Here is a 16,801-nt window from a genome sequence, read left to right as displayed (position 1 = left end):
GGAAAGCAGGACAAGGGGTCATTGTTTTAAGCTATTTAAATCTCAGGCTAACTTGGAAATCAGGAAAAACTATTACTTTAGCCGGGTCCTGGGCACTTGGAATAGCTTACCGGACGAGGCGGTAATGAGCAAGGGAGTGGATAGCTTTAAGAGGGCCATTGATCTTCATTGGGGACTAATTAATTGACTAGGACCAGCCTAGCTGGGCCCAGAGCCTGTTGCTGGTCGTCACATTTGTATTTATTTGTATTTGTATTTGGGTTGTTGACACAGTTCAACAGTGCAAGAAGTTCCTGGAGACCAGGTTGTGCACTAAAGTTCCTAAAACTTTGGCACCCTAAAGAAATTCTTATGCAAGGAATGGGATAAAATATCAATAAGTGAGTTGCGGCCAAGAGCGGAAAATTTTGTGACACGTTTGAAGCTCTGCATTAATCCTAAAGGTAGCCACTTTGAAAATTTGTAAATACAGTGAAGCACCATTTATACGTTTCTTTTTTATGCATTTTTATCAATTATACGTTTTTAAAATTGGTCCCTGTAAAGTCTAATACACATTAACCTATACCTATTATACGTTTTTTTGTTTGTATGCTTTTTTCATACAGTCCCTTCAAAAACGTATAAATGGTGCTTCACTGTAAATTAGACAAAATAATATATTCATATTTATTTTGAAGTTTGGTAGTAATATTTTCATGGTACAGATGTGATACCCCCCCCCCCCCCCCCCCCCCCCCCCCCCCCCCATTTGGCGACATCCGATTTTTTGCACAAAATTGAAATATTTTTCTCGCCAATGAGGCGATAAATTTTTAAGCATGGCATCCCTGGTGAAACTAACCTGCGGTTGGCAACGCGAAGGCAAACTTGTTCGAACTTGTTTACTTGGGTTCTTGGTTTTACGCAGGAGAGATACGTGTTGTTTTGTGCAATATACCTTACAGGAATGCTTATTTTGTGTTAGTTTAGATTCAGTAGTTGTGTTTTGAAGTAAAAACATTAGAAAATGCCAGTTTCTTCAAACTTGAAGGTTAATTAAAAGTTAACTCCAACGTGGTGTGTATCTGTAACGCGCCATTGTCAGATGATGTTTTGTTTTGGACTGAGTGTGAGGATTTATACCATAAAAAGGTAAGTTCTTTATTTTAGAATTAACATAAAAATTCTCACTTCGGAAATTCTTTGTTTTTTACAAATCCTTGAGGGGTTCTTGTAGCTTTTAACTTTATTTTTACTGTATGTTAATTAATTTTACAAAAATAGTTCGGTTATTTTGTTCTAAAAGTTAATTCTTATCGATGCCACGAATTATTTAGACATTAACATGCCTCCTTTAGGTACTGAATTTTATGTTAACAATTGAAAGTTCTTTCGGTTGTACTCTTAAAAATGCTGAATTTTATTAATAAATCTGCACAATAATGGTGCATATTTCACACTTAAAACTGTGTCATTATTGTACACTGAACGGAAGGAGCCACCCTTGGGTGTACATACACATGAATATGCATAATATACATAAATATACATAATTGTGACCATACTCCGACTGTAATGTATATTAACAGTCGGAGGGATAACGGACCGAGCGGAGCGAGGTCCTGGCGAGCCAGAGGTCTCATAGTACTTTCGTAATGAGACCGAGGCAGGGCCGGCGAGCCGAGGTCTCATTACGAAAGTACTATGAGACCGAGGGCTCGTATCCCGGAGAAATGATGAAAAAACAATTAATGCATTAATTTCGACTTGTAATTAATACAATAATTTATTTCATTGTATTTTAATATGTTTACAAAAAACCCCGGCCCTGTACATTTTTGAAGCATATATTCGTGATGTTTTTTGTTGTGCTTTTATGTTGTTTTTATATATATTGTGTTCTGAAGTGCTTTGATCATGTTTTTTTATCTGATTTTTTCCTGTTGGCGCTAAAAAAGCATCGCTAAGAACGATGTATGACATATGTCGTCATACATCGTTTTCTTGGCGACGCTTTCTTGGCGCCAACAGGAAAAAGTCGCCAAGGGTGGGGTATATCACATCAGTTCCATTTTCATTAGCATTAGCATAAAGTTATGGTGTATTATGTATGTTTAAGTTATGTCTTGTCACCCTGTAATTTTATCAGCTCACGTAGAAAATATCATAATGAAGGATGGTAAAGCAATATGACTGGTCACCTAAAATGTTACTATCAGCATTAAAGTTCAATTTTCAAAAATGGGAAAATTATTGAGAGTAGCAAAAAAAAATTGGGAGAAAAAATTGTTGAACGGCAGTCATTCACAAAAATCAGGTGAGGTGGCAACTTTGAACTGTAATGAAAAAGAAGGGAACTGTTTGAATTTTTGACATCTCTACTAAAAATCTAAAGAAATTATTTTCCCAATTTGAAAACCCTTTTAGCCGGCTTGTAAAAATGAGACCTTTAATTTTTATTTCTGATCAGGGGCCAGGGCAAAATCGATAAAGCAGCAGGAGCAGAATGTAGAAATGTGTGGCACCTATGCACAATCTCTGAGAGATTTTGAAACAAAACTTTTGATTTTTGATTTTCGGTGCAAGCTGGCAAAAAAACCAGCAAATTTCACCATTTTTGGAGCAGATTGTAGCCGGATTTCTAAACGGGAGCAATTGTGCGTCTTTAGAGTAGGTTTGTCATCCCTGGAGGAACTGGCGCTCTTCTTATGCCTCAGATTCTAGATCCGCCCATGCATAAATAAGCAATATAATATTATGCATACACAATAATTATTGATTCCTTAAGTCACAGATAATGAAAGTTACATTCTTAAACAAAGCAAAATGAAAGTCACAAACTAAAGAAGATAAGTCACTATTCTTTGAGCTACAAACCAGCAATCATGCTACAGAAAAGCAGCCAAACAGTTCACAAACAACGAGAGAATTATTTTACTTCCCTGTATATTTACTATATTTCCAAACACGGAAAGGCTTTGATTACCAACAAACATTTTTCACCGTTTCACAAAGTTAAAAATTCAACACTTGCAAAAGAAACTAAGTAACGTACATGAAGTTTTAAACTGAAAGGATAGTTCACATTTGCACTCATAAAGTAAAATTTGCTCTGTTCGGTTTTTAATTTATTACCTATACTTACCTTAAGAATATGAAATAATTCTGATTGTAAATTTTCATCTGCTATGCATTCGGAACGTTGACTGACAGATGACCGGAGACCATCTAGAACACCTTTAAAAAATCCGCTCGATCTCTTAATTTCCGTTCGAGGCATAGTGATATTACGGTTGCTTCAAATTAAATCGTATACATTATTGCTTTTGTTAAAAATAGTTCCCTCGGATTTAGTACACGACAGCCATCTATTTACAATCTGTCCCTGTCATATGCCGAAACGAAAAACGAAACACTATCGAGTTCTGTTGCCATTCTGAAGAGTATGATATCATCCATAACTTTAAGATCTGCTGTTCAGTGTTGCCAGATGGTCAAATCCAGATTTCCCAAGCATAATCCACATCCTACGGCCGGATTCAAGTGAAACACTACCCAATCGCAAAAAAGACAGTCGCAAACGCCAGATTTGCAATCGCTGTTGAATATCGAATTCAAGTGAAACAATTCGGGCAATCGCAAGTGAGAAGTCGGGGTAGGAGCTACTAGAGTCCCTATATGAAAACGTAGTTTTCAGAGTTGCGACAACGCGGTATCATTTTCCTATTGGTCGAAGACCGCCTGAGGCAGTGTTTCTTCTTCTCCCGTAGGATTAACATGGAGCGTATGACAGTGCTGTGGAAAAACCCAGAATCTGGAAAATTAAAGGTGAGTCCAAGATTTTAATGCTCATATTACTGTTCTATAATGTTCAAATTATACGTATGTAGCTTTACTTGAGTGAGTCCATTCCTATTTCTTTACCTAATGCGTAATTATATCGGGTGCATTCGGAAACGCGGATCGGTCGCCTCGGTGCAACCGCAAGCGTTCGGAAACGCTTGCGGTAGAACCGGTGACGTCACTTAACCGCGTTCGGAAACACTGCGGTTGTTTTCTGGCGGTCGACTTGGTAGCAACCTGTGGCACCGCTGTCTGGAAGCGGTTAGCGAGATCACAAACGTCACAAAGTCTGTGTTGGCCAATCCGGTCGTGTTTCATGTTTTGATCGTAACGCACGTGACTTGCCTACTATGAAAGGTACGCGTTGATTGGAGTGTCGTTTGCTGCTGAACTAGAACTACCGCGATTTAACCACGAGCGTTCGGAAACACAGCTGTTCTACCGGAATTCCTAGAGAAATTCCAAACACGTCATAACCACACCGGACTAACCACGCGGTGTAACCGGTGGATCATTTCCGAACGCAGCCATCAAGAACATGGCTGCGTTCGGAAACGATCCACCGGTTACACCGCGTGGTTAGTCCGATGTGGTTATGACGTATTTGGAATTTCTCTAGGAATTCCGGTAGAACAGCTGTGTTTCCGAACGCTCGTGGTTAAACCGCGGTAGTTCTAGTTCAACAGCAAACGACACTCCAATCAACGCGTAACTTTCATAATAGGCAAGTCACGTGTGTTACGATCAAAACATGAAACACGACCGGATTGGCCAACACAGACTTTGTGACGTTTGTGATCTCGCTAACCGCTTCCCGACAGCGGTGCCACAGGTTGCTACCAAGTCGACCGCCAGAAAACAACCGCAGTGTTTCCGAACGCGGTTAAGTGACGTCAGCGGTTCCACCGCAAGCGTTTCCGAACGCTTGCGGTTGCACCGAGGCGACCGATCTGCGTTTCCGAATGCACCCCATGTGTTCCGGTGTGCTAAAATTCCCTTCTGACACTTTATTTGGGTCTTTTATAATTAGTTTTCCTGTTAAATCGATTATTCCAATCACAACGTTATTGAAAAACAACACTTTAAGACAAGACAAAAGTTTAAATTGTGTAAATTAAATTTTTTTAACGATAGATCTCTGTATTCGGTTTGGCGCGATCAATTTCGTGCTTGGCGACGAGTGGAAGTAAACAAAACACACACTTGTGATGTACGTGAGGATGTCTTAACATGTGATTTGTATTATAAATGCTGTATGTTGCAGAATTTTTTTTTTTAAATAAATGTGACTTGATATTAAAACCCATTTTAACTTATGTTTTAATGTTAGGGCTTTTATTTTTGCCGATCATTTACAAAAATTGATTAATGTATCGTTTTTAATATTCCTTCAAGCTATAAAACTCCAAGTTAAATCTTCTCTTTATGCAACTTAAGTATTTACAGTGTCAAATTTTTGTTTTTTGAAAGGAGATGCAGAGGAAATAAAATGCTTATAAATTATAGAACTTTCAATGCTTGCTGGCAGTATCTTGTAAAAACATTTAGATTTAAGGAAAAACGATTTGTTATCATTTTCTGCCAAATATTTATTAGTTAAAAATTGTTTAAAAAAATGTCAATTCAATTATGAAATTAATGTCACCACATGAATTTGCAAAAGCGTTTGAGGTGGATATGAAGTAGAACACTTGCTTGACACACAGCAGTTTTTATCGATTTTTTAGGTTGAGCAAGCCAATTTAAAATGTACTATTTTATTAAAAATTTAATGAATTGTAGGCAGTTTTGGTTATTTTGGTAATTTACTCTTTTTTATTCAACAAGCATGTCACTCTCTGTGTGTTCCATCATAAACAGAAAACTGAGATGTTCTAAGTTCGTTTCAAGTAGTGTGTTGGTACTTTTTATTATGCTCTAATTAAGGTTACTAATTTTTAGGTTGCCTTGTTATTTCCTTTACATGCTACTCTTTCTTTATCACCTGAAGAATAAAGTGCATGCTATCACCTTGCTTCAGGTTAGTAAAAATTTCTATTTTTATTGAGAAAATGATTTTTAAATAATTATGGCCATGATTGATACATAATTAAGTTTTAACAAGGGTTGAATTACCTCTGAGATCAGAACCGTTATCATGGGCTTTTGAGATTGTAAAAGTCCTCCCAGCCACAGCTCTTGTTTGTCAGAAATTAGGTACATTTAAAGTTTTGCATGTTGAAATACCAATACTTTTATGATAAAATGCTGAATCAAAGATTTTTTAAGTGAAACTTTTTATGCAAGGGCTTTGAAGTTATGATCCAATCTTTTTGTGTGACGAAAAGTGGTGGGGATAAGCAATGTCGGTTAGAAGGAAAGCAGTGGCTTGCTTGCCTTCAGGTATGGGAGAAAAGTGAGACATTACACTCTTCTCGCTTCCTTTCTCATTTTGTATGGTTGCATGTACTGCGTTCAGACAGCACGGAGATCAATATGTACATTTGTCGTAAACAGATCATTTCTCTTCTTAAGAAGGAAGAAGATGATCATTATCAGTGGACACATGTATATAATTTTATGTAAAAATATGAATAAGAAACACAATCTGTTCAAAAGTGTTTGATGAATAGTTAAAATGTTTCACGTCTATCGTGTGTCATTATGACACTACTTGTTTCTTGGAATCAAACTTTAGAAGAATTCTACTCTTCTAGATCAGCAGAAAAATAAAGTACATGAAGCTCTCACCCCACATCAAGTTCGTAAAAATTTCGATATTTGGTGGGAAAATGATTTTTAAATAATCCTATCTCAATTAATGTGGAGTTAAATTTTAATTAGTGTAAAATTGCATTTTAAAATAAAGACTCATCGTGGAGTTTTGAGATTATCTGTAAAGATCAGGGTTGGAAAATATCCGATATTTTGATATACAGTCGAGTCTCGACTTACGCGAAGGATCTGTTCCAAGACACCTCGCGTAAGTCGAAATTTCGCGTTGTGGAAAAAGGTATGTGTAAAAACTTTTATAAACATAACCAATCATTTTAGACATGTGTAAACACAACCTTAAACAGTTAAAAACCTTTTCTTAACCATACCTTACTGTTTCTTACATAAAGAACTAAATTTTTATTTGTATTTAAAAAAAGCCGTTTTATTCAACATGAAATACTGCTATGATGCACAAAAACAATGATCAATGGGAAATAAAGACATAAAATAAACCAGTACTGTACGTATGGCATGTAGTAAGGGGAACAAATGCCCTATAGTTGTACCATACAGTTGATTCAGTAATGATATTTGTAACTTAAAAAAAGTGAAAATGATGATTTATGCTGCAATTATTCTAATATATTTTTAAATACAGTTGCTTCATTGGTTCTTTTATAAAGTTTCCATCTATGGCATTACCCCTCTTCCTGGTTTCTTTAATTTACAATAAAAAACAGCTTCCAGTTTCATAATTTTTGCATTTTGCTTGGATACTATTACTCGGTGAACTTTTATGGATTTCCTTTTCTTGACCTTTAATTGTACGTATGGAAGATTCACTCATACCGTCATACCTAATTGTTGTGCTACCCTTCGAAGCATTTTTTGGTTCAGCTTCAGCTTTTCAAGAAGCTTTACCTTTTCTTTAATTGACAGAAACGTTCTCTTTTCTTTCTATTTTCACCAACTTAAGATAAAGCAGCGCTCCTATGTGTCGTTATATTTCGTTAAATTTCGCATTTAGAATGAAAAAAAAAATAATGGAAAATGAGAAGTAGTTATTTATATAAGCGATAAAAGACTAGTACAGTGTGGGTACTTCTGCTCTCAGTGATTCTAAAGGGATGAAGGTCCGTTCACAAAAAGAACTTACTCACCACGGCTCCTTTCCGAAAATTTTCATGTTGCGGGCGAGGAATTCGCGCTAGCTCAAAAATTCTTCACTGTTGAAAAAATCGTGTTATAGCCATTTCGCGTAAGTCGGATCGCTTTGTAGCGGGAGTCGACTGTATATTGGATATTTTGATATTCATCTGATGTTTTCAACCAATGCAAAGTAAAGTGTTTAGTAACTGCTTCCTTAAATCAGAGTTATTTATTTTCTTATATTATTATTATAATGCATCAACTTTAAAAGTAATTTTTCTTTCATTATTTATATTCATTTATTACATGTTCATTATTTTGCCTCACCCACTCAAAAAGTAATTCAATTGCATCCGAGTTCATTTCAACCACTCATAAAAATAAATATATAAATAAATAAATATTCAATTTATCAGAGCTTATCTTAATTTGTTGAAGTCTTTAGAAAATCAATACTTTTGTCAGGAAATAGAACATTGAAATAAAGGGGAATTCAAATGCTCTAAAACAGTGAAATGGCTTTTAAAACTGATTCATGTGGCCAGCTGAAATATCAGGTATAGATAAATGAATTTACTAAAAAATGTGGCTTTATTTTAAAGAATTTAAATTCAAGCATCAGTATATTGCATTCTCTATATTTTTACTTCACTTAAATTTATATATTAAAAACAAACAAAAACAGTTTATAATTAATTTCTTTAGTATGCACTCACATTTTTTCAATCACAATCACAAGTAAGCGCTTTGATGAGGTAGTGGCATTCACGTAAAAGTTTAAGACAGGAGTTAAATTTTTTTTCCCCGCAATCTTGACTAAAACCATTAAAAAAATTAATTCATAGTTTTCTGAAAAGTACTCAGGACTGCTAAAATAACACTTTCTGGAATAAAATTTGTTCAATATAACTGTACCATGTGATTTCATTATTGAATTTGTAGGACCATAGGAGCTATTTGTTGATCAAAAAATAAAATAAAAATAATATTATTCAAATAATTGGAACCCGTACAACATGTCCCTTTGTCCAACGTGCCCCACCTCCCTCTACAATTTTGTTGTGAATACTCCTAAGTGAGGTGCAGAAAAAACAAGCAAGTTTTCTCACGTTTCCTAAAAAATTTAGAATCACGAACGTTCATTACTTATTTTAGTCATCATAAACTGATTTCTCTTCTTAAAGGCAAAGATGATGCACAGTAACAAATATGTACATAATTTTATACACATAATTAAATGAAAAACAATCTATGCTAGTCAAAAGAGACTGATGAATTATGTAAAATATTCCCCTGTAATATGTGTTTTACTTTTTCAAGTGTTTTTTAAAACACACCCTGTTATTTGAAATTAAATTTTACAACACACTTAATGCAAAGTAGTTGAAATACAGCTCTATTTCAATTAAAGTGTGTTTATTTATTTTACAGTTATAATTTTATGAACTAGTTTAAAAAAACATTCCTGCCAATTTGTGTTCAGCCCTATTGATGATTTAGCACATTTGAAGAGTTTTACTTCTGCTTTTAAATTTATTTGCCCTTAATGTTTTTTAAGTTTCTTCCAGATATTCTGCAACTTGAAGAAAGCTCAACTACTAGCTGAACTATAACCCTGATGCAGATGTTCTAGAAAACTCATGATAGTATTGTACTGTTCGCTTAAAGAATTGTATAATAGAATGATCTCCAATATTTAGTTTACAAGGATGTCCAGAAATCATTTTCCAAGTTTTCTTAGCATGACAGCTTTATCAAAACTAATGAAGTTGTTTAAAAAAAATAATGAACTTCCATACATAATATGCCATTCATGTTTGTTATGCTTCTTATTAGGCTGATGACTTCAGGAAATTTGTTGCTAAAATGGTCTTTGGACTTTCAGCAATGATATGCAAACCAACAAAAATTCTGTGTTTAAATGCTGAATAGTGTAATTAAATGAAATTTTGATCTTCTTCATACAAACAGTGCTGTATTTCTGATTTGTCACGCTTATTATCATATTTATTATCATTCATTTGTATAATAATATTGAAATGTAAAGAGGTAAAACAAACAATGATTTTGCATCAGAAATTGAGAAATAGCTGGAATTCTGTTTTGAGTCTCTAAATTTAGAGTTTTGAATTTGTTTTGTAAAACAAATGCGTTAAGGTTTATGCTTGTTTGTCATGTAAAAATATTGTTTTCAATTTAGATTTTTAATAAATTTTTCGGTATTCAATGCAAGGCTAAAAAATTCAGGTATACATAAAATTATGAAAGATATATTTAGGTTTGTTTATTTCAGCATTAAATGAATTCTCTTTGTGTAGTTATCCAGAAATCCCCCCCCCCCTCTCAAGAAGAGATTTTTCTCCCCACTTAAACTACAGGACAGGATTTGAATAACTGCAAATAACTCCAATTTTGGAAAGGATAGGTAGCAACTGTTATCTTAGTCCACTTCCGACTGTCAATACACCTTCTCTGTTTCTGACTAAATTCTGGAAGCATTTTTCAGCATGTTGGAATATAGGTCATATTCATCCATCCATGATACAGGGTAATGAATGGAATTGCAATCTATATGAAAAAATCTGAAGAAAAATTCAATTTATTTCAATCAAGGGTTTTTTTTTTTTTTTTTCAGAAACATTCACTTCACAAATAGTATAAAAGAAAATAAATTACAAGCATCAGTATATTTTGCCCTGTCTAATCGAAACTCCCTAATTGAGTGGATGGGAGTAAAGCCTATAACAAAAATTTTCTTTATTTTTCTATGCTTATAAACGACTGAAATTTTTGATTAAACTTGTGTTTTGTCCATAGTTATTAGTTTTAGGAAATGATACTTTGGAGTAAAGAATTTTTAAAAATTTGATAATAATAACCACATTTTGAACATGTGAATGTTTTAAAGTTACGTTGCATTTCAGAAAACACAAAGATTAATCTTTGTTTATTTTGTTACTTAAGCAGTTATTGACAATAATAGTTTGCCCCAAAATCTATAAAAACTACAAATTCTGTTTTGGTACCCTGAATTTGATTTTAATTGCCTCATTGAGAAAAATGTCTCTGTTTTCTCTCTCTCTCTCTCTTTTTTTTTTTTTTTTTTGTGTGTGTGTGTGTAAAAATCTTAGAAATTCTATGTTTGTATTAAAGTTTACAGATGTAACCACATCAAAAAATAAATTGAACATTAGAGACTTTTGTTGTAATCTTTATGTGGTAATGACCTGAACTGTTAGTATGGAATGAATGAGTTTTCTTCATGCTAAGTTGTATTTAAAATCTCTGTCAAAATTAAATGTAAACATTGCTTTTCCACAAACATTGAAAATAAGTACAAGTCCTCGACTGGTGCTGGGAATGATTTTTTTCTTTGTTTCATTAAGAAACTGTCTACTTTCTTTTCTTTATAATATTGTTTTGATTTGAAAATATTATTCAAAATGTAAGTAATAGATGCATGATGTGATGCAGAGAAATGAATAAATAACAATAGATACATTTGTTTCTTATTCATATGAGTTGAAAATAAGTCATGTTTCAAATTACACCCCCTCAACTCCTCAATATATTTCTGAATATTTCTATCTACATCAAATTAAAGTAATAATTTTCAACTTTATTCAAATTAATATTTTAACCAAGAGTGCCTACTGAACCACTAAAATATTTAGAGGTTCTTTGTATTCTTTCTTTCTTTTTTTTGGGGGGGGGGGAGCTGTTACCTCGTTTTGACCATCTACCTATTTCTAGTATTGAGCTTTCAAATTTTCCTTTGCATATTTTTCTTTCAAATTTTTAATTTAATGTTTAACTTAATCACATTTAAATCAGAAAATTGTACAGCGTAAACTTAAACATGCAATTTTAATTAGCATTTTTTTAAATAGCAAACCATTTTAATTAGTGATATTGCATTTTAAATGGTTACAGGAAATATTTTTGGATTTAAAACTCTTTACAACGTTTGCCTTTCCGAAACAAAAACAAGCAATTTCTAATGTGCATTATCTGTCGTTCATTTATTTATTTTCATTTTCTTACCTTTTTTTATCTCTTTATTTATTTTGAATCAATTAAATTCTAACACATGGAGGTGAGAATTAACATGCTGCGAACCAAAAAAAAAAAAAAAGAAATAAAAATTATTACAAAAAAAAAAAAAAAACTGTCGGCAGATTTAAATGGATATATTTTTGCTGAAATTAAAAAATAATAAATTATTCCTTTGTTTTAACTGTAAAAGGCATGTGACAGCAAAGTTGCACTTTTTGAGGATTAGACCATTAGTGACTGAAGTTTTTAATTAAACTAATGTTTTCTTTTTCGAATGAAAATGCTGAAAATTTTGTGTTTTAAATAAAGTTTATAGATACAATAACACCAAAAAGTAAATTGAACAACAGAGATCTATGTTGTTTACAACAACAACAAGATTACAACAATAAGATCATGCTATTGATCTGAAAACTTGCATGAAATAAATGAGTTTTCCTCATGCTAAATTGTTTTCAATTTTTAGTTTTTGCTTTGCTATAAAATTCAAAATAAGTACGAGTCCTTTTTTGGTGCTCTGAAATGTTTTAATTTTGTTTCATTAAAAAAATGTCTACTATCTAACTACCTTTCATTCTAGTATTGTTTTGGTATAAAAATATTGTTGAAAATTTTAAATAATAGATAGTGTACTTTCAAGAAATAAATATAAAATAATGGAGACATCTGTTTCTTATGCATATAAGAATGTTGAAAAAATATGTCAAAATACACTCCCCCCCCCCCTCCTTAACTTCCCAATTTATTTCTTTAAGCTAATGCTAAACTTAGTTCCATTTAAATCAGAAAAGTGTATATTTTTCCTTTTATAGAAAAAAAATAAGTAATGCTTTTGATATCAATACAAGAAATATTTCTATGTTCAAAAATCTTTATAAAGCTTAATTTAATGTAGCAAAAACAAGCAATTTATGTTCATTATTTGTTGCTTATTTATTTATTTTAATTTTCTTACTCAGTCTTTATTCTTTCATTCATTTTGAATCAATTAAAATTATAATATAATTTTCGTTGTCTCGGAATCTTTTGATTAATTTAAAATTGATCGTATTAAGAGAATAAGGTTTAAGAAAAAAAATCTGCTCTTAATTTTGCTAACATAGGGCCATTTTGTCTTTTTTTACTGTTTGAATCAAAACCGAGCGTTTCATTTATTGACTGCATGCATTTTCGAATCCGCGTGCTTTTACATCCTTCAAAACCCGTTTCAGCCACTCTTTTTCCATCATTTTCGAAGTTTTCTTAGCTTGACAGCTTTATCAAAACTAATTTTAATGAAGTTGTTTAAAAAATAATAATAAATTTCCATGTATAATATGCCATTCATGTTTGTTATGTTGTAAACTTCAGGAAATTTGTTGCCGAAATGGTCTTTGGATTTTCAACAACGACATACAAACCAACGAAAATTTTGTGTTTAAATGCTAAATAGTGTAATTAAATGAAATTTTGATCTTCTTCATACAGACAATGCTGTATTTCTGATTTGTTACACTTATTATCAAATTTATTATCATTCATTAGTATAAATATATTGAAATGTAAAGAGGTTAAACAAACAATACTTTTGCAACAGAAATTTTGAAATAGTAGCTGATGTTCTGTTTTGATTCTCTAAATTTAGAGTTTTGAATTTGTTTTGTAAATCAAGTGCTTTCTTTAGGTTTATGCTTGTTTGTCATGTAAAAATATTGTTTTCAATTCAGATTTATAATAAATTTTTTGGTATTTAAAGCAAGGCTAAAAAATTTAGATATACATAAAATTATGAAAGATGTATTTAGGTTTGTTTATTGTTATACCTTATTTCAGCATTAAATAAACAGTTCATTTCTGCTTATTCTGTTCCTGTAATTATCCAGAACCTCCCCCCTCTCAAAAAGAGATTTTTCGCCCCACTTAAACTACAGGACAGAATTTGAATAACTGCAAATAGCTCCAATTTTGGAAGGGATTGGTAGCAACTGTTATCTTAGTCCACTTTTGACTGTCAGTGCACCTGTTCTGTTTCTGACTGAGTTCTGGAAGTATTTTTCAGGATATTAGAACATACGTCATGTTCATCCATCCATGATATGGGGTAATGAATGGAATAACAATCTATATGAAAAAATATGAACAAAAAATTCAATTTATTTCAATCAAGGGAGTTTTTTTTTTTCATAAAAATTCACTTCACGAATAGTATAAGAGAAAATAAATTACAAGCATCAGTATATTTTGCCCTGTCTAATCGAAACTCCCTGATTGAGTAAATGGGAAAAAAACCTACAACAAAATTTATTTTCTTTATGTTTATAAGTGACTGAAAATTTTGATTAAACTAATGTTTTGTCCATAATTATTAATTTTAGGAAATGATACTTTGGAGTAAGGAATTTTTAAAAATTTGGTAATAACTACATTTTGAACATCTAAATATTTTGAGGTTACGTTACATTTCAGAAAGCACAAAGATTAATCTTTGCCTATTTTGTTACTTAAGCAGTTATTGATAATAATAGTGTGTCCCAAAATCTATAAAAACTACAAATCCTGTTTCGGTACCCTCAATTTGAGTTTGATTGCCTAGTTGAGAAAAATGTCTTTGTTTCCTCTTTTTTTCCTCGTGTAAAAATGTTGGAAATTCTGTGTTTGAAATAAAGTTTACAGATGTAACAACACCAAAAAATAAATTGAACATTAGATACTTTGGTTGTAATTTTTATGTGGTAATGACCTGAAGACTTAGTATGGAATTAATGAGTTTTCTTCATGCTAAGTTGTATTTAAAATATCTGTCAAAATTAAATGTAAACATTGCTTTTCCACAAAAATTGAAAATAAGTACAAGTCCTCTAATGGTGCTGTGAATGATTTTTTCTTTGTAATATTGTTTTGATGTGAAAATATTGTTCAAAATTTAAGTAATAGATGTATGATGCAGAGAAATAAATAAATAACAATAGATACATTTGTTTCTTATTCATATGAGTTGAAAATAAGTAATGTTTAAAATTACACCCCCTCAACTCCTCAATTTATTTCTGAATATTTCTGTCTATATCAAATTAAAGTAATAATTTTAAATTTTATTCAAATTAATATTTTAACCATGATTACCTACTGAACCACTAAAATATTTAGAAGTTCTTGGTATTTTTTCTTTCTTTTTTTTGGGGGGGGGGGGGTTACCTCGTTTTAACCATCTACCTATTTCTAGTATTAAGCTTTCAAATTTTCCTTTGCATATTTACCTTTCAGATTTTTAATTTAATGTTTAACTTAATCACATTTAAATCAGAAAATTGTACAGGGTAAACTTAAACATGCAATTTTTTTAATAGCAAACCATTTTTATTTGTAATATTGCTTTTTAGATGGTTACAGGAAATATTTTTAGATTTAAAACTCTTTATAACGCTTGCCTTTCCGAAACAAAAACAAGCAATTTCTACCATGCATTATCTGTCGTTCATTTATTTATTTTCATTTTCTTACCTTTTTTTATCACTTCATTTATTTTGAATTAATTAAATTCTAATACATGGAGGTAAGAATTCACACGCTGCAAACTCCCAAAAATAAATAAATAAATAAATAAAAATTATTACAAAAAAAAAAAAAACTGTCGGCAGATTTAAATGGATATATTTTTGCTGAAATTAAAAACTAATAAACTATTCCTTAGTTTTAACTGTAAAAGGCATGTGACAGCAAAGTTGCACTTTTTGAAGATTAGCCCATTAGTGACTGAAGTTTTTAATTAAACTAATGTTTTCTTTTTCGGATGAAAATGCTGGACATTTTGTGTTTTAAATAAAGTTTATAGATACAATAACACCAAAAAATAAATTGAACAACAGAGATCTATGTTGTTTACAACAACAACAAGATAACAACTATAAGATCATGCTATTGATCTGAAAACTTAGCATGAAATAAATGAGTTTTCCTCATGCTAAATTGTTTTTAATTTTTAGTTTTTGTTTTCTCATAAAAATTCAAAATAAGTACAAGTCCTTTTTTGGTGCTCTGAATTGTTTTAATTTTGTTTCATTAAAAAAATGTCTACTACCTTTCATTCTAGAATTGTTTTGGTATAAAAATGTTGTTGAAAATTTTAAATAATAGATAGTGTACTTTCAAGAAATAAATATAAAACAATGAAGACATCTGTTTCTTATGCATATACAAATGTTAAAAAAATATATGTCAAAATACACGCCCCCCTCCCTTAACTTCCCAATTCATTTCTGAATATTTCTATCTGCATCTAGTTTCAAATAAAAACGACCTCTGATTAATATAATTTCGTTTTCAACTAAATACAAATTAATCTATTAACTAGGTGTGCCCACTAAACCATTCAAATATTCAGAGGTTCTTAATTTTTTTTTTTTTTTTGGAGTGGGGGGGAGCGAGATAGGATCCCCGCAGTGTGGGGTGTCCCAGGTCTTAAGGGGTCCAACGGCCTATGAAATTGAAGAAAAAAAAATTGAAAAAAACCTAGCACTAAGACTTATTAATGTTACAAATACACACTGATGGCCTCTGGGGAGGGGTTATAGAGATTTTGTTGCAGGGAGGCCCAAAATATATAGATCTGGGCCTGGATAGGATAACTTGTTTTAAGCTTCTGCATATTTCTAGTATTACTCTTTCAAACTTTCCTTTGCATATACATGGGTGCCCCCCCCCCCCCCCCGTAGGTGGACATCCCAGGCATATATTTCCTTTCGGAATTTTTAAGCTAATGCTAAACTTTTCCATTTAAATCAGAAAATTGTATTTTTTTTTCCTTTTATAGAAAAAATAAATAAATAAGCAATGCTTTTGATATCAATTCAAGAAATATTTCTATGTTCAAAAATCTTTATAAAACTTAATTAATGTAGCAAAAACAAGCAATTTTTTATGTTCGTTATTTGTTGCTTATTTATTTATTTTCATTTTCTTAATCAGTTTTTATTCCTTCATTCATTTTGAATCAATTCAAACTATAATATAATTTTCGTTGTCTCAGAATCTTTTGATTAATTTAAAATTAATCGTATTAAAGAGAATAAGGTTAAAGAAAAAATCTGCTTTTACT

General features: G+C 31.6%; 1 protein-coding gene across 1 annotated transcript in view; it reads right to left on the bottom strand.

Moving 5' to 3' along the window:
- Positions 1–3,394, bottom strand: part of LOC129218040 (syntaxin-binding protein 5-like) — a 215,511-nt gene extending 212,117 nt beyond the window's left edge. Inside the window, exon 1 of the mRNA XM_054852219.1 lies at positions 3,128–3,394. Within this exon, the coding sequence (XP_054708194.1) occupies positions 3,128–3,262 (135 nt within the window). The 5' untranslated portion in view covers positions 3,263–3,394. The remainder of the gene's footprint in view (positions 1–3,127) is intronic.
- Positions 3,395–16,801: the final 13,407 nt, after the last annotated feature.

Source organism: Uloborus diversus, chromosome 3 (genome assembly GCF_026930045.1).
Source record: "Uloborus diversus isolate 005 chromosome 3, Udiv.v.3.1, whole genome shotgun sequence".
NCBI classification, from domain to species: domain Eukaryota; kingdom Metazoa; phylum Arthropoda; class Arachnida; order Araneae; family Uloboridae; genus Uloborus; species Uloborus diversus.
The sequence above is the reverse complement of the archived record's forward strand: the minus strand, read 5'-3'. Positions and strand labels throughout refer to the sequence as shown.